Source organism: Macrobrachium rosenbergii, chromosome 40, assembly GCF_040412425.1.
Source record: "Macrobrachium rosenbergii isolate ZJJX-2024 chromosome 40, ASM4041242v1, whole genome shotgun sequence".
Lineage (NCBI taxonomy): Eukaryota > Metazoa > Arthropoda > Malacostraca > Decapoda > Palaemonidae > Macrobrachium > Macrobrachium rosenbergii.
The window spans coordinates 14,558,689-14,577,490 of record NC_089780.1 but is presented as its reverse complement, the minus strand read 5'-3'; the positions used below and the strand labels follow the sequence as shown (position 1 = coordinate 14,577,490).

The following is an 18,802-nucleotide window of genomic DNA, read 5'->3' as shown; positions in this document are numbered from 1 at the left end:
GTCTTCCTATGTAAAGACTGATGGTTTGTAAAACAAATGACAAATTTTAATAGCAAACCTGAGGTCTTTAAACCAGCTTCATTCTGTCACCTGGGCTGCAAGGCAAGTGGTTCCCAGTGAAAGGTGGTGAGGGTACCACCTCTCCCAGGTTTGTTATGGAATAGCCTGATCCAGCTTGAAAAAATTCCCGTGTAAAGACAAATGGTACTACAAATTACTTTAAAAATTTTGTCATTTTAAAACATACACAAACACATTCACTTCATACTTATGTACTTATTAGTTATTTTTTGTGTGTTTTTCGAGTCCCTAGGCAGCTATTTAAACCATCCATTTGTAGGGTAATCCTAAGTTTTTACTTCCCTTTACAAGATGCTTGTGTTCTGTAAATTTTGTCCTTTTAAGTAATGTTGTATTGTACACTCTCTTTGAAAGGATTTTTTTTACTGAAGATAATGATATGAAAATGAAAGTTCATGAACATTTCAATATGGTTTAACTCATGCTAAACTTATCAGTTCCCATAGAGTGATTTAAATATTTATGTATCTTATCAAAACATGATTTTTGTTTGAAAATTTTATATAATTTTTTTAAATTTTAAAAAGTATCATCAAACCTTTGCATAACCTTGCAAATATAGACCTGCATAAGCATAACATTTTTGTCATACTTTCAGCCCTGGCAATTTTAATTACCGTAAAAATGAATTAATCTCTGGAGGACTCAGCAGTATGAAGTCCGCAGTAACATCTCTCTCCAAGAAGTACAATGAAATCAGAGACGCCATCACTGCTACTAATGTCCCTACGAGAAGTGGTCTGCCCAGGTAAGGAACAAATCTAGTAATTGAAGACCAATTTCATTTTGAGTTTTACAGTATATGAAGCATTTTTACTTTATAATAACAAAATACCCATATACTATTTCATCAGTTATGCATCTGTAACTAATAATCTTGTTTAAAGTGACATTTAGCTTATTGAGCAGGACAGGGAGATCCTCGGATTCCTCTCCAATCATCATACAGTACTTCTTTATAAGCCTTAAGATTGCTGTGATTTGGCTATTGAAGTCAGTACAGAACTTCTTCCGCTGAACTAAAACATATTCAGTCCCAAAGAGGATACATAATGTAATGATAAATTCAAAAGACTTATTTTGTAATGTTGGTATTAAATATATTCAGATTCAAACCGTAAAAGATTGTTTCTGTGTGTTTTAATGAAAGATGAGATGGGTTTTATTAGAGTCTGAACTGAATTCCTAATGAGGTCAGATGAGAAATTTCTCTACAAAACATAATAGGTTGATCATCCAGCTTAAATAAAATCCAAATACTGTACATTAATTTCTCTTGAACAGAATAAAGAACTTTGTAAATTGATAGGAAAAAATATTAAGCTACTTTGTCTCCTATATGTTCTCTGATGGGTGATAATGATGTGGTTGAGGAAGAAATTGAGACTATTTTGATGGTATTGATGGCTGAAGTTCTTTGTATTTTGGATTTGTGGGCATTTTATCATAGCCACCTTATTTCCCAGTGGTGTTGCATGATTCGTGGTAACACTAGACTTGCATTAGGAACTTTCCTTGGAGGAATTGAGACAAATACAAAAATTCATCACAAGCAAAACACTGTTTAACACATTCTCAAGCACACGTGTAAATACATTGCCAAGAACCAGCACTGCCATGTGGCCAAATGCTGGAACTCACCAAATATGTAAATAAGACAATATTTTTATTAAGTTTAGGATTTTAAGTTTTATACATTACATTATGTTATCTCATATATTTTGGCATTCATGTTTATGGGATTTTGCTTTATTCCATTGTTGCTGATAACATGAAGTTGCATAAATCAACGTATGTCAGTTTTTTCATGTTTCCCTTTTATTTTTAGCAAAAACCACGGTAAAGTAGAAAATGCTGTAAAATGAAACAGTTTCACTGGAGGTATTATTGTACTCTGGTTATCTGAATCTTTTAGTTATCCAGCACCCTTGTTGTCCCAAGCCATTCAGATGACAGGGCTTCACTGCATATAATTTCTTTCAAAAGGTGCATTGCGTTGTATTGGTTTTATTAGTAAGTTGTGTGGTGTCAAGGTACACAAATGTTTCTTATGTTATCTCTCACATTTGGTTTGATTTACAGGACAAGCACCAGTCTGCCTGCAGTCAGCTTATTTGAGTACTATTTTCGGTATCCTTACAAAACAAGAATAATTTGTTGCAAAGTGTTATTATAAAGTAGTGTGATGATAGCAGACCCACACCTTGTAGTGCTGCTTCATGTGCCGTAAGATATTTTCCAGACAAACCATCTCTGAAGGAAGAATAAGAGCACCAGTATCTGACAAATGAGAAGTGCACATGTCATAAGGCCTGGTAGGTCTTAGGTTGCCACAGACAGCCCCACTCGTGTTTCATTTGTCTGTGTGCACTTGTTTCCCAGACTGCTTAAATCAGTTTTTTTTTTTTTTTTTTCAAGGAATTTCATTACTTCATTTCATCTTATCTGTGGCATAGCTCATAATCAGCAATTTCACAAGCAGACCAGATGGGGACTTCTATTTCTCATTTGTGCAGGAGTTAATGAAGCAATGATATGAGTTTCTCAGTTTCTGAGATACCTTTAGCCTCTGTATATTCAAGACAGGGATTCATATCACCAGAGCAGAGAGGAGAGAGATCATTTCCCCAGACAAGCCAGTGCAAATGTTAATGCATGCTCAAGTGCATGCAGAACTTGGCTCTGCTGGGTGCAAAATCTATATGTGGCATTTCTAAAGAGAGTGGTTATTCATCAGACTCAATTCCTCTGCTGTTAGCTTGACACATTTCAGCCAATCTTGTACTGAAACACCAAGCTTCATCTTTGATAGGTCAGTCCCATACAGTACCGTGATCAAAAGCAGTTCATCTTGGCTGCTTAAACACTGAGCAACTCCTTGTCTGACAACCTGAAGTGCTCATTTACTCTAAGAAACTTCTACTTCAGGAAACCAAGGTCCTCATTAATTATTATCAGACCCGATGGTCCATGTGCAGTAGTCACCTATCAAGGACTAGCAGTGTTCTTTTTCCATTTGGAGAGGATTTGTCTGGTAAATGCTTTGTGGCAAACAGAATGGCACTATATGTTATGGGTTTATATTAAAAAAAGTTTTACCTTGGATTTTTAGAAGAGATATTTGTTTATAACAGTAGTTATATAGTTTTTAACATCACGGAGGGAAGCACTCAGCACCTCCTTTTGTACTGAACAGAATAACATTAGTAGAGTTTTGTGTGACTGCCAGAATGGACATAATGAATCCTGATTTCTTGGGAATCATTTTCATGTGTTAGCCCTTGTAGGGAGATTTGTAAATTCCCTTTGAATAAAAACTAGGATGATATACTGTCAATTAGAGATGTTCCAATCATCATACTGTTTCCCTTTTAATTTTGAATAATTTGAAAGTTAATTTAGTTTATCACTGGCATTATTAAGGTTTGAGTAGAACTACCCTAAGTGATGCACTGGAAAGTTATTACTTATTGATTATTTTGACTCATTAACATTGGTTACTAACTTACTCTGTTTTGCATTTTCTAACACTCCTCTAGACGTGAATTCATAATAGATCATTATTGTTTTTTCAAAATTGGTCTGTCATCTGTTAAGCTGAATGCAAGATTTACTGAATCCATAGTTTGCATAAGTTTTAGACGAGGTACATCAGTATCATCCTTTCACATAACTTTTCAAATAATTTCTCTCCATACCATAGTTCTCGTATGGGAGAAGGAGAAGGTGATGAAGACAGCCTAGATGGGTTTTGGAGTAGGCGGGAATCAGCTGATGTACCAGGCTTGGCTCCGTTGGACGATCCAGGTGGCATCCCCATAGGAGGTATAGTTTTGAATGCAGTACATATTTTTGTTTCATTGTTCGTGTTGTTAGTCACCCACTGGCACAATATACAGTTCAGAGATCCTTCTTGAGAATTATGTGAAAGGTATGCTGGAGGGTGGAGCAAGCCTTCTTTAAATGTTTAGTGATTTTTGTAGCAAACCAGTTGAGGAAATGGGCACAACCTAACACTTACCATACAAGGTATTTAATTTATGAGACTAATTCAATTAATATTTAAGACTAATGCAGTTAATTTTTAAGTTGTATCACAAAAGAAATAACATGCATTGCAGAATGACAGACAGTATAACTCAGTGTAAAACAAGGATATCTATATTGGGATTTAATATTTGCAGAGGTCATCCCTAGGCATTCATAATTTTGACTCTGTTTTAACTTGGACAGTGTTCTGACTGAGAATACTGTTTGGGGAATTTTTAAATCTTGAACTTGTATTCTGGAAATCTAGTAGGTTACATAAAGCTTAAATAGAAGATTGGAGGTGAAATACAGTCCCTCTCATATTATTTTACTTTGTTTTTATTAATTAATGTGTCATCAGATTTGTACAGATCCTTTTTGTTAATGTACAACTGTTTCAGAGTTCCAATTTGAAGGTTAATAACAAGTTAGGCGTAATCCTTAGTATGGAATGAATATGTATAGTTTTGAAGTACATTATTCTGAAAATTGTGTTTCATATATATTTTAAAGATACAGTACTGAGAAACATTTAATTTTAATTAAAAGTTTCTGAGAAATGTTTCTCACTATTTCAAGTTTTACTTTGGAATATTAAAAGGTGGATGTTTTAAAGTGAGTTAATTATACTGGTGGTCGTACATATTATTTTAATATTGTGGATAATCTGTCCTTTTTTCTTTTGAAGACCCAAAATGAGAGCCTGAGTGATACAATTAATTGCTAGCTTTTCATTCTTTACACACATGAATCAACAATTTTATATGCCCACCCAGACTTATTCAGAAAATTTTGTTGTGTATTTCTAGTCTTGTGAAACTTCACTTTAAAAAATATTTGTTCAATACTTTCGTAGTTCTTTAGTCACATAGTTTTTGGTTCTTTGAAAACTTATTGTCATAATATCTCTTTCCCAAAGCATCTGGGGGTTTGAATGAAAGTGATGCCATATCAACACAGCAAGATCTCTTCCCACCATTAGGCTGGGATCCTCAGGGGCCTTTCTGTTTAGGCATCTGGTTGACGTCCTGTACTAGATGTCACAATTGTGCAGCTCTTCTCTACGATGAAGAAATTATGGCTGGGTGGAGACCAGATGACTCTAATCTCAACACTAAGTAAGTCATCTCAACCTCTCTTCAGTACCTTTCTGTAAAGCACTTTTGTCTCTGATGATGCAGTAACTGTGTAACTTTCTTACCATTCCCTCCACACAATCTTTTCTTTAGGTTCCCTCGCTTTAGAGTGCACTCAGGCACACATGTTATTCTTAAGTTATATATTTTTCTGTTTTTATTGTTATGTTGTTAATTACAGAAAATATTTATTCATATCTGTGTGAAGTGGGGTTTTTGTCTCTTTTTACATGTGTGACGTTTGTATGTTCATAAATATTAAGCCATAAATTTGATTTAATATCCAGTTAACTAAACCTTTGGAATAACTTACACCCAAGGGGTATAATACCTGACAAATGCTTATTCCTTGGCAGGGTTCAAACTGTTGCCTTGTCATCAAAGCCACTGTCTGTCATTGTTTCTAAACCAGGCAAGAGTTCAAACCCTGCCAGGGTTGAAGCACTTATCATTTATAATTGCCCTTGGGTGTAAGGTATTCCAAAGGTAAAAGGAATTGGATATTAAAGAGCTACAGACTGGAGAGAGATGGAAGAACACGTTGGTTAGTTCTTACCTGCCTGGAGTAAAGATTTTTATTCTTAGGGAAATCTTGGATGGTTTTTCTTTCACATGCCAAAATAATAGGCTCTTAAAAGCCAGTGGTTTATGTTTTAAGCATGATGAAATATATATTTAAACATGTTTCATATTTATGATCATTATAATACATGGAGGTTTTGAAATTAGCATATTTGATATTTGATTGTGTATTTTTTAATCACAGCTTTTGCCCATCTTTTTCAGATGTACATTCTGTGAGAGAATGACTGTACCATTGTTAACAATCATAATATATGACTTGCGACATGAACCTCGGCCAGCTAAGCAGGCAGAGGACTTATCTTCAGAGTCAGGCAAGTCAACACCAGGTAATGATCTTAAATTTATTTGTATCCCCCATTTGGAGCTGCTGTTCCAATTCAGAAAGTAGTGTTTTTGTGGTCTGCCTATAGGATGCAAGGAAGACTTGAGTTTTTGTGCCTTTGTATTTGGGTAATTGATGCTGTAGCTTCTGTACGAATTTCTGTTTACTTAATGCAGAGGCAGGTACCCTTAGAAAATATAACATGATACCCTAACAAACTTTCAGTTTGGTAGCACCACACTGACATTTTGTATTGTTGTTCAATATTACCAGTAATGTGGTTCATTACTCTTTTTCATTGATACACTAGACTAATACACACAGCATTCATTGTACTTACACTTGCATTACATTCAGTAGAGAACTGGTGGATACTGTATCTTGTGTTTGGTGATAGTTACTAGATCATGGATACTTAGTTTGGGGAGGGTCAAGTATGATGACATAGCTCTTGGAATATGTTTTGCTTGTGAATGTGTTGTAATTTTTGGTGTTTTGTGTATAATATACACCTGTTTTAAAAAAACATGTTTCCATAGGCTAGGATTTTGGGGTACCCTAGTCACTATTCCTGTGATTGCACCTCGGATGTACTCACCCCGCATTATGGAAGAAATAAGATTTGGTGACATTTAGAGGTATTGAAGGGAAAAAATTCATGTTTGGAGGGAAAAAATGAAAGAGTATATTTTATTGCTTTAGATAGGCCATAAGGCTAGTTTTAGATGTGCACTGCTCTTGAAGTTGCAATGCATTCAGATAACAGGGTCAATACAGTACTGTATTGTGTATTTAATACTCCTTGATTTTCAGCACCACCAGGGGCTAATAGTGATGCCACTGACAAAGGAGCACCAACAGAAGATACTTCTAAAGAGGAGCCAAGGCCAGAGTCACTTTTAAAAGATGGTGTTGGCATCCTATTGCAAAAGAAGGTAAAACACTGACTATGTAATTTGATTTAAAGTAAAATTTTGAGTTTTGAATTAGTAATGCGAAAATACTGCTGCATAATATTGTTTGTTTTCTTATGTCAAGTTTCTTGTGGTATTGTACTTAATTCTTATAATTTCTCTTCTCTTATAGGGTGTCCGTTGTGAGCCCATCACTATACCATACTTGAGCCCGCTGGTTTTACGTAAAGAGCTTGAAACAGTCCTTAGTCATGAGGGGGACGTTTGCCTTAATAACACAGATTTCACAGATCATCATCCTATCCTTTATTGGAATTTGGTAAGGGGTTTATTTTCATTGAGTGATGAAAGTGTTTAGAGTTTTTGTATGTTGTTTTACTTCTTGATTTCTGTAAAAAAACACACACACAAACACACCCCTACCAGTTTATATGTCTAATTTCTCTTTGTTTATCCCCAGCTGTGGTATTTTTGTCGTTTACGAGTCCCCAGTCATCTTCCGGGTTTGTGCTTGACTGCAGCTAGTGTTACAAGAGACCGAACGCCCCATCCTTCTTGGGAAGGAGCTGACTGGCAAAATGTGTACATCAAATGTTTGTGGGACAACACAAAATATCATGAAGAGGTGAGGATATAGAGATGGTGGCAGTGATTTTATGGTCTTCTAAAGATATATGCTAACCATTTGGGTTTTTATATGATTTGGTGTTTAACAATAATGCTGAATCATTCACTTCTCAAGTTTAGTCCCATTAAGGGTTGGTTTGTGTTTAACATTAGGCATTACTAACTGGTTTGCAGCATCCATTCATTATCCAGCTGCACCCTTTTTGTATCTTACACTGTCCACCCATTCCAGTTTCTGTTCTTTCATTCTTGCTGTCCAGCTTCAACCCTCCTGTTTCTCTCTAAACTTCTGGAAGCTGGATCCTTTGTTAATGGATTAGAATATCCCTAAATACATTTTGAAAAAAGTACCCAGAACTAGGAAGAAAGAGCTAGAATGCTAAGCCTCCTCACTGATTCCAAAGAAATAGCTAATAAATTGACAGAACAGCTAATAAATTGACAGAACTTTTTGTAGATTATTAGCTCAAATTATTTGGACAAACACTTACGGGATATGAAGAGGGGAACATAGCTAAGCACACTGAAATCTTGAAACAGCAATATATTATTATAGGTTCCTTCTTATATGCAAATTCAGTATTCACAGTTTGTGTTGTAGGAAAATATTAGATATTGGAAGTGTAAAAATAAATAAAGATTTGAATTATAAATTGTTTTGCCACAAACCCATAACCTATATCCAAACCTTTCAAATACTACAAAATCAGCCCTGGGACAATATATTCTAACTTACCGAGGTCTTTTCTCTAGTATAGTTACCTTCATTTCGCATGAGATATTCAGCTCTAGTAAGGAAATACAGGTAGTCAGAACTTAGTACTAAGACATAAACTTTAATTTTGAAGTAAATGTTTTTATTGATGTAAACCATTGCTAACTTCAAGGTTCTGCTTTTCAAGGGGGAAAGATTTTATTAAATAAAAAAGCAAGAGATTGAGGGATATACCCTGCTGATAAGGGCATTATTCATCTCCACTTGTTAAATACATTGTTGTCATTTGGCAATGATTTTTATTGACTACATAAAATTTATTTTGAAAATGTTAAGGTATTGGAAAGTCTAAAAATTTATTTTAAAAATTTCATATTTTAAGGTAATGTAAACTATAATACAAGTGAAGCTAGATTAAAACTTTGTAATCAAAGGGATAGAGTGCAAATTACTTGTTGGAAAATTTTACAAAGTAGTTTATGAAGTGGATGTTTTAATGCACTCACAATTTTGTAATTTTACCATTATCACAGAGATTTAAATTTTTCATAAATTCCTTTCCAGCTTGGCCAACCCATGTACATTCAGTGGCAGCAAGATAAACAGCCCTCGCAATTAGTGTCTGCGTTAGTCAGAGAACGTACCAAAGTTCCAAGGGAGTAAGTAGATTTTGTATTTATTCCGAGTTGATAATTATAAGATGTAAAGTTATTTTTAACATGCTAGATATCTGTAAGGTTAGTATTGCTTTAAGTTAAGGTCCTTCATGGGCTGCCTAGAATTATTGTCTTGGTGAATTTCATAAAAATATTAAATATAACTCGGATCATATGTGTTAATGATAACCTCAGTCTCTCTGTAGGGGGGTGAGAATTCATTAAGGAAGAGAGGCTTTCCTTATTATCTCTCATTCAGATTGTAGGCCTTCCGTAGAAAGCATATCCAAAAAGTGTGAGGCAGTTGAGACTGTAAGGGGTCATTGTGTTGATTACAAATATATTTATTGACATTTGTTGCACCTCCAAGCCCGTCATTTTCATACACAACATTTACAGTCAGTGTAAATTTACGATACTATTTGTGTTGGCTTACTGGCTGCATCATGCATGCCAGATGTTAGCGGATAATTGACATCAGTGATACCAACTGCAGTGTGTGATAGGTGCAGCCATGACTTGACAGAGAACCATGAATATGGTGCTTCCCTGACCTTCAGATTGCTTCTCTGTAATGGTACTATGCTACAGAAAAATTTTCTACCAATATGGGCTGCATTATCAGATACTTTTTTGTGAACACTGATTCTATGGGAAACCTCCTGCTAATTACAAGCACTATCATTAGAGGCCATGCTGGTGACAAGAAAAGTGCCACTCGATGCATTTTGTGATCACTGATGCCTTAATATGCTAACAAAAGGACACCCCCCACCGTGCACATCTGAAATTGCTGATGCCATGACGAGAAACTTGACATGAGGAACATCCTCTGTATGAGTCCCTAACCGTCAGAGGCCACAGTACTAACAGAGGTAGCACTGTGACAGGGATTTGTGATCTTTCTCTGTTAAGGTCTCCCACTAGGAACTTGGAATTCATTCTTCAGGATCGGTAATACCAGTAAAATGCATGGACCAGTCTCGGGAGTTGACAAGATCAGTGATTTATCCTTCCCAGCCCCCATTTTGGTATCCTTCAAGGCATAGGCGCTTCAGAAACTTGCTTGTACTTACAGTAAATAGGTCCTGTCCTTCATTTCTGTATTGAGTTATGTGGTTTGTTTTTTAGATTTAGACACCCTCAAGCCAGCATGGGCCCTTGTTCTAAGATGGGTAAAGTGTGAAAGGAAGTAGGAGTAGGAGGCCTGGTCAGGAGATCTGGATGTGACTTAACCAACATCGACCTTTGAGTACTCTATACTTTAAGTGTTTTAGTTTTATATGTTCTTAAGGTTTCGTCCCTCAAAGACCATCTCTTTTATCATGTAGAACCATGCATTTTATTACCTTTCACAATCTCAGAAGCTCTTCCGTGGTCCTTCAGCCATTCTGCCAATTGAAGGGTTTTTTAGGAGCTCGATCCTGCCCGTAAACTTGCAATATGGATTAAGTTGTAAGTACAGTGTACTGTAATAGTTTGATAATGTTCAGATCTAAAATTTTTAAAATACAAATTTATGTTTTCAAACAAACCCATACCTTTTAATGGAAATGCCTGCTTCCCTACCCCACCGATTTCTTGCGGCCTTGTCCAGACTACAAAACAAAGTGAGTCTTCACAGGATCTTGGACCCACAACAGTGTATCACAGTACACTGCCAGCAGACAATCCTCTTCTCTCCTAATTTGACAACGGATTGTCTAGGATTTATGAATGACGATGACTTGGGCAAAATTACTGTAATTTTGCTATAAGTCATATATTTTAATTTGGCCCATAGGGGGTTAGTGCCATCAGTACACCACATGTGGTGCAGTGTAGGCATTACTTAAGGGTCTTTTCAGCATCCCATTGGCCCCTAGCTGCAGTGTCTCTAATTTCTTTTACTGTACCTCCATTATTATTCTTTTTCTTCCATCTGATTTTCCTCCTCTCTAAAGTTTGTCTCCTAATGCAACTGCAAAATTTTCCTCCTGTTACACCTTTAAAACCTTCTTATTATCAATTTCCCTTTCACCACTGAATGACACATGATAGGTTCCAGAGCTTGGCCTTTGGCCTAAATTCTATAGTGTATTCTATTCTATTCCATATTTTAATTTGTCATTTTGATTGTAATGTCATAATGTAATTGTAATTTCTTCTGTTTTTCTAGTGTTATGCAGAGTGTGATAACTGCCATACACATGGATGACTTGAGTACAGCAATGAAACTTATGCTTCAGGAGTTAAGAAAAAGACCCTCCAATTTAAGACGGAATCACTTCCCCATTTATCGTGATCTTCTGTTCCTCGCATTTTCTTGTATACCCCCTGCTCAGCTTAATCTAAGTAAGTTCAGCATTATGAAAAAATTTATTCGTAAAGAAACCATTGTAAAAACATTTCATTATCTAACCAGTTTAGTAGAAAAATTTTTAACGATGTTTGAAATTTTTTTTTAAGCATAATCATGTAAGTTGTACATGAAGACATATAACATGATTAGATTGCAATAAACAGGAACTTGGCAAAGGATTCCCTGTTAATGATTTATTTTCTTATATGAAGTATGAATCATTACATTTACAATACTTTTAATAAGTCTCAGTGATTAGACCAGTAATTCTTTCATTCATTAGAAATTATAGTTCACTGATTCTTGTTTCATGCCCCATCCTACATCCCAGGGAGGTTATATTACCCATCCTGCAATTTCCTGTTGTCTTAGGCACCACCCAAGGTGGCTGTAGCCACCTCTACTTAAAATTGTAGTCTGGTATACTATCCCAGTGCAGAGTATATTTCCACCTTAATGATTTATGTTGCCTGACAACCACCAGAGATTCAGGTTATCCCCTTCCTGCCAGTTCATGTTGTCTACTGCACCTCCCATGGCTTTGATGTAAGGTTCATCTTTTGTCTAATATTTTGATTATTTCTGCTTTATCTCATTAGTCCTTGCTTCCTTATGCCATAAATTTTTATCCATTTCACTTCTTCCATCCATAATTTTTAGCGTTTTGGTTTAATTTTTCTCATATTTTGCTGCTTTATAATTTGAGTTGCATTGGTTTTGTCTTTATGTATTTTGTTTTTAGAACCAACTTTGGTGTTAGCTGAGGTTTCTTCTCTGTATTCTTTAGCCGTACATTAGTACCTCTCTTCTTGTTTTTGCTTTACTACAGACTCTGGGGGGTTCATTTAATCAGAGAATATTTTTTCAGCATCTTATTGTTTAAATTAGGTAACATTAAACTTTGCTTTTCTTCTTTTTCCCCCATTGACCCTGTTGTGTCTGAAGAAGCCTTGTTTAATTTGAAACTTGGCTATTATACTAGATTTTGTATTTTCCCCAATTAAGGGTGAATTCACCTTGTCCCTTCCTTACCATTCTGGTGTCTTAGTTGGCATAGGACTGCTGCCTTTTAACATGTCCCGTACTTAAAAAGTTTGATACTTTTCTGTTTTGCTGCTGTTTGGTATCATTCACATTTCAATATCATTTCATGAGTTTTGTTTAAGAGTCAAGTGCTGAATCATTTTCGTACAACCCATATTTTATACTTATTTGTATTATTCTTCTTTCTGCATTGTTGTATATTTTACATTCCTACCAGTGTTTTGCTTAGGTTTGACCTTTATCTTTCTTTCCAATGTAAGTATACATTTTTTGGTGGTAAATCTTGCATGAATTTTGTTTCAAGGTGTGCCTAAAATACTGTGTTTGCTTTGGCCACAATTAAATGGTAGATAAGCTTCCAGGATGGATTTGTTATTCCTGCATTCAGATGTTTTTGTACAATAAAAAATACTTCACTTATTAAGTTCAAGGTCTTACATTTTTGTATACTTTTCCCACCTTTGTACTTTCCCTTTTTCTGAAAATACCACCTTCTAGAATAGTGAAGGTGTCTAATAAGCTTATATATCAGTCTTAAACCCTCAATAAGGTCAAGGTCCATAAGTTCATAACATCAAAACCTGCAGGACATTTAACAGTTCTCTGTCAGTAGATCAGGTCTTAGCCTCTGCCTTTAGGGAATGTCACTTCGCATCCTGATGTGGAAGGATATTTTGTAACGTGACACAGCTTGTGATAGCAGCTGGCTTACAATTGTAGTTCCATGTTTTTATCTCCTCATTGCATGTTCCACATAATATATATTCTTTATCTGTCTTGGCCACACCTTTTGAAGCCAGTGTATTTTGCCAGCTTAAGCATTTCACTCATCAAAGGTTGCCAGACCTTCCATAACTTTTATCATTTTGAGAGTGATCAGACTTGCACTGTGAGTGTAGCTATCCTGTCTTGTTGTTAGGGTTCCTCAAGATGTAGGTAATTTCATGCCATGAGTGTATGTCGCTTATTTGTTTGCTCAAGTACACAAGAATCTCAACAGTTACAGCCAGTCTGAGTCAACTTCAAACTTCATCACTTCACTCCTCCTATATAAAAGTGCTGTTAAGGTGAAAGTATATGTTTTTACAAAACTATTCAAGCCTTCTGAAACCAGTTTGATACTTCAGTAATTTAACTATAACTTTCGTATTAAGTGTATGCAAAGGTATACCTTTGTTTTGAGTAGTGCATGAGATAGCACAAAACAGAAAACAATAGTTTGTAGTTATAGAATGCAAAAGTAGAATTTTGTATTTGTTTTATTTGCAAACCTGTGTAAATTTGAATTTTAAACATTCAAAACAATAGGAGACTATGATAAAGCTATTATATTTTATATAAGATTGTATAATTCTGTACCTTCTTTTTTCAGCATCATTTGATCGTGAGTATCGACGTGCTTATGAACGAAACGAACAAGCTAACAGCAAGTTACTTTCTCGTTCTGATGCCCCTCCCCCTATTGCTGCCGTCTTCTGCCGTCGCTACTTCAGTCAGCTTAGCCTGTGATACTAGTGGTCAATTATGTGACCTTTTCAATTTGATCTTGGGAATTTTCCTTATGGGACCTGCACATTGACATCCCAGCAGACTCCCAGTTCTTACATTTTGAGAGAAAACAATAAAAAACAGAGTCTGGAAGTCAGTGCATGGAATCTCCAGTGCCAACAGAATGGTTCTGTTTTTAGTTATTAGATCATGTGCGTTTTCTTTCGTGAAAGTGATAATGATATACTTCTGGGTTCGTCTATGTGCTAGAAGCAAATAAGTGGTAAGGAAGACTTTTGGGGCTACCTTTTTTTGATTCTTTTTTTTTTTTTTTGCCACTAATTCTTCTAAAACTGCATCATATGAGCTTGCCCCTCCAAGTTGTCAAGTGTGTTCTAGGTTGAACATTTCTTTACTTAGTACTCAATGTGTGGAACACATGTGAGTTGTGTGAGGGTTTTCCAGTGTAGCTTTTTTTTTCGTCATGAAGAGAAGAAATTTCAGATGTGTGTGATTCAAGTAGTGATGTGTGAATGATGCAAGAATGTGACAATGTATTTGAAGGGTTATTTATTTTTTCTCACTTTTGTTTTCTTTTAAACTTTTAGCAGTTTTTCACAAAGGTCAATCCAAGGAGTTCTTGAAACCTTTTACATTTGGTTGAAAGACATTTCTAAAGTTTATTTTCCTGATTTCTTCCCAACTGTGAATGTGATATGATTTGTATCTGCATTAAGATCACACCATTTGAATATGAACCATGCCTTAGTCATCCCATATTGTACTGTGTATTTAGTGAATTTCTAAGTCATTACCCAAAAAAATTTTTAAATGCAAAATATTTGCATATGGAAACAGGCAGAAGATAATATTGCAGATCAGTTTATATTTTTATAGGTTTTGATTATTCCATAAAAAGAGATGAAAAAATAATGATGATAGGAGTTTCATGCTTAGTGTGGCCCTGATTGCTTTAATGTATGCTTCCAGAGAATTACAAGATATCTTTACTGATTATTTTCAGATACCTTTGTTGGAGTGCTTGTGATGATCAGTTTCAACTGGTATTGCTTTGATTTTAAATCGGAATTCTTTTTCATAGCCACCTACTTTTAAAATTCACCTTCATCCGTATGGCTTTAAAAGTAAGATTTTTTGCTTTGTAATTGGACTATGTTTTTGAACCAATGAAGAACATACCTTACATTTAGTAACAAAATTTTTTAAAAATTTTGTCACCAACTTTTCAACTTTTTTAAAACTCTCATTCTTCTGTTTTTTAAAACTGATCCAAGGGCAGCTGACAAATATTAAGACCTTGACACAAGTAAAGTCATACTTGAGCATTTTTCTTTTTGTAAAAAAACTTCAACACATGACACGGTTCAAGAGATTTTTGTGATAAAGACAACAGATTTTTATTATACAGTGTTCTTGCAACATGCAAGATGTGTTCTAATGGCCTTAAAGCCAAACTTACTTATGCAGTCAGAATACCCTCATGAAATAACAAAGCATATACTGAACATTGCAACTTTTATTAAGGGATGTATCAGTGAATGTATTTTTTAAAAATTATAAGCTGTTTGTAAATTTTTTATAATCATTGAAAGTATTTTGTACTTTTGCACATTTTGGGTTGAAGAAATTTTGCTTGATCATTCAATGCCTTATGCTGTAAGGCAAAAGTCACCTATGTAACACACACACACATACACACATACATATGTCAGAAAGTAAAAACAGTATTGATCCCGTAGAGGGTGTCACAAGGAAGGGAATTTTAAAACTTCCAACCCATTTTGCTCTCCACCAAACTAACCAACGTGGCTTCAGTTAGGGAAGGTCTAAAGCATCTCAGCTAATCTGTCAAAGTTGATAATCAGAATCTCAAATTAGTCCGCAAAATGAACACTATCTTTGCTTCAGTAAACCTTTTGATATATTTTATCACCCCCTAGAAACTCAAAGAAAAAGGATGGGTGTACCCATAGGGGCCATTCAACGCAGATTTCTTTTTGAGATGCTTTAAGTGTCGGTAAATGGGGAACTATCCAGACCAGCGCCATTCATATCATGTTTTCCGCAGGCACCAGTTTTTAGTCCAGTGCTCTTCGTCATGTAGAAGGATACTGAAAGTAACCCAAAGACTCATTATATCTTTCATTTCCTGACAACTTGCATCACAGCCATATCAGCCTCTTGAAAAAACTGCACAGCTTCAAATTGAGCTACATAATGTAGTTTATCTGTGGGTGCAGAGAAACAAGGCAACCTTTCATGGGAACAAATTTAAATTGCAACATTTTACTTATCTTGATCCAAATAAAGATATTACAATATAGCCCCTAATCAGATTTGTATCCATCATTTTAGAGGACCTAACAGTTAACTCTTAATGACAGAATTACAGCAAATTTCCTAAATAGTTTGGATAGATTCTAAGGACATACTGGAAAAGATATATCAATACCATGCTCTTACTATGGGTGACACTGATTATGCCAGTAATTATGGACCCTTGCTCACCAGTTTGGTCCTCCCATCCAACTAACTACAACCAAATACTTCGGAATGAATTGACAGATCGCTACCTAACTCCACAAAAAAGTAGCATCCAGCCTAGGAATTCATGTCATAAAGTGTTGTACATCTACAAAATCAAAGAAGGCGTGTTTCCAAATTTACCAACATGCCAGGAACCTATTCATTTCAATTCCACCACAATCTCAGAACTGGTGTTGATGTTTCATGCACCATATACTGAGTACTTCCCATCCTTCTCCATTCTTGTGATCATTGATGATGATGGAGTGAGAAAGTGCAAGGTGAATAAGGTAGGCATTACAATGAACAGCACTGGGCTGTGAATTGACTGATATGTCAGAAGGGTCATCTGATTTGGATGAACTTGGGATGTCCAAAATTGAAGAATCAGCAGTCGGTGGATTCTTTGGGGATGTCAGTAACATAAAATCAGGATGTTTATTTCACTCCATAAATACTATTTCTGGTTTTGATTCATCCATTGTAGTCTATAAATTTTATTACGTGCAGTGAGGAGACTTCCAGCATTCCATTTTTTCAAAGTTGGGGTCCACATAATGGCTCCTGTGAGGTAGTCAGATACCTGTTGAAGGCTTCACACTACAGATTAAACTCAAAAATGGCAGTTATGGTCTAGACTGTGACCATACAGTATCTTTTTTGGCCACCTTCCATTAGTGCCTTTAGTTCCTGGACCCCAAAGAACTAGTTCTTATTATTTTCTTTGGGGAGCATAAGCACCCACATTATGTTCATTATCAGACTTGCTTTTACTGGAAGTCCCAGTCTCTATACACAGCTTTAAACACTGTTGGCTCAGTTTTTGGGTACAGAATTTCAGTTTTGTGTGCAAATAATTTTTTGGAAACTAATCTTCATGAAATTATTTCCTTCCGTTTCTTCTTTTGCGTATAATCCTGCTGTGGATGTTTGCTTTTAGTTTTGTTTCATTTGAGTACTGGTTAATTTTAATAACAATTATGATACTTTTATTTCAGAATTAGTAAATACTTTTTGCTTTATGTGGCCTTCCTGCTATATTAGAATTTACTGTGTTGTCCAAGCTACATACAATGTAAGTACCTTGTACCCCTTTGCGTTGGTGGCATTTTGCTGAGGAAAGACCACCGGAAAATTTGGAAGAAATCTGTTTTCTACCAAGCTACCATTGTGAATGTGAACACTAGGATATTGTAACCAGTAAGTTAATAAAAAAAATTAGTTTGAAAAATATAGGTCAAATGTGTGTGAACAAATAGGTTTCTCTAATTTGCTGAAAGTGTATACTGTAACAGATTTCGTACCACCATGTACCATGCTTATGTACAATAACATGAAAGTTCCCTTGGGTGTGCATTGGCCACGTTTCAAGATTTGAAGTAGGCTCGCCAGAAGAATTTGTTTCATCAAGAAGAGGAAGAAAATGGAACAAGGTAAATAGTATCTGTTTCTGTATAAAATATTATTCCTGAGTATGTTGCCGTGCTGCAGTAGTTTTGGAATGAAGCTTTAGATAGCAACAAATTAAGATAAACCCAATGTTATATGGCATTCTATATTTCAAACGTCGTCCCAAGGTAATATTAACTTATCTTTGAACTGGTCATATCTTATATCACAGTCCCTGAATGTTCAGAATGCAAAATCCCAACAGTAAGTAACAAATCTTGCAGTCAAATTCCTGAAGAGTATTCAGATTGGTCAAGAAAGACTTGCTAATAATTGTTGGCTAAAAACAAAAATATAAAGACAGCATATCTCTCTAGCTGTCATCATTTCACAGGAAAATTTTTGCGTTAGTGAACTGAGAGAAATGCAAAATGCTGTAAACTTCTAAACAGGAAAAAGGAAAACTAATCCTATAGAAACATAAATTGGGTTAGAGACCATTTTTTTTTATGTGACTGTCTCTCCTTAGGTCAGCTGGCAGTATTATTCTTTCCAATTTAAATTGGTTTCTAATAATGTGAATGAATACTATGATATTGTTAAATATGCAGTGGTTAATGCTGTATTAATGTTATTCATACTTTTCATTAAAACAAACTATATTATAGGGTTTTTTAACATTTAAGGTGTGGATTTGAATTATACGTTTTGGACCATTGTTGCGAAAAAGAGGAATATTGCCATTCACCATGCAGCCATCATAGTTCATTCTGTACAAAACCTGTGGAGAGATGGCATGATGCAAGATGTTCAGCTTGAGAATTTTGTGATTTCCCACTACTGTAAAATCAAAATGTTTGTCTGGACACTGGCAAGAACTTTCCTGTTGCTAATGTACACAAGTTCAGTTTTGTGCACATATGGCTGA

At 35.4% G+C, this 18,802-nt stretch overlaps 1 protein-coding gene across 10 annotated transcripts in view; it reads left to right on the top strand.

The window, feature by feature from the left end:
- The window catches only part of Crag (DENN domain-containing protein Crag), a 71,160-nt gene extending 56,211 nt beyond the window's left edge, over positions 1 to 14,949 (top strand). For all 10 annotated transcript variants that reach the window (XM_067083153.1, XM_067083151.1, XM_067083150.1 and 7 more), the window contains 10 exons: positions 680 to 829; positions 3,785 to 3,906; positions 5,030 to 5,228; positions 6,033 to 6,157; positions 6,967 to 7,088; positions 7,240 to 7,386; positions 7,528 to 7,692; positions 8,974 to 9,068; positions 11,224 to 11,399; positions 13,823 to 14,949. In XM_067083153.1, the coding sequence (XP_066939254.1) occupies positions 680 to 829; positions 3,785 to 3,906; positions 5,030 to 5,228; positions 6,033 to 6,157; positions 6,967 to 7,088; positions 7,240 to 7,386; positions 7,528 to 7,692; positions 8,974 to 9,068; positions 11,224 to 11,399; positions 13,823 to 13,959 (1,438 nt within the window). In that variant the 3' untranslated portion in view covers positions 13,960 to 14,949. The remainder of the gene's footprint in view (positions 1 to 679; positions 830 to 3,784; positions 3,907 to 5,029; positions 5,229 to 6,032; positions 6,158 to 6,966; positions 7,089 to 7,239; positions 7,387 to 7,527; positions 7,693 to 8,973; positions 9,069 to 11,223; positions 11,400 to 13,822) is intronic.
- The last annotated feature ends 3,853 nt before the right edge of the window (positions 14,950 to 18,802 follow it).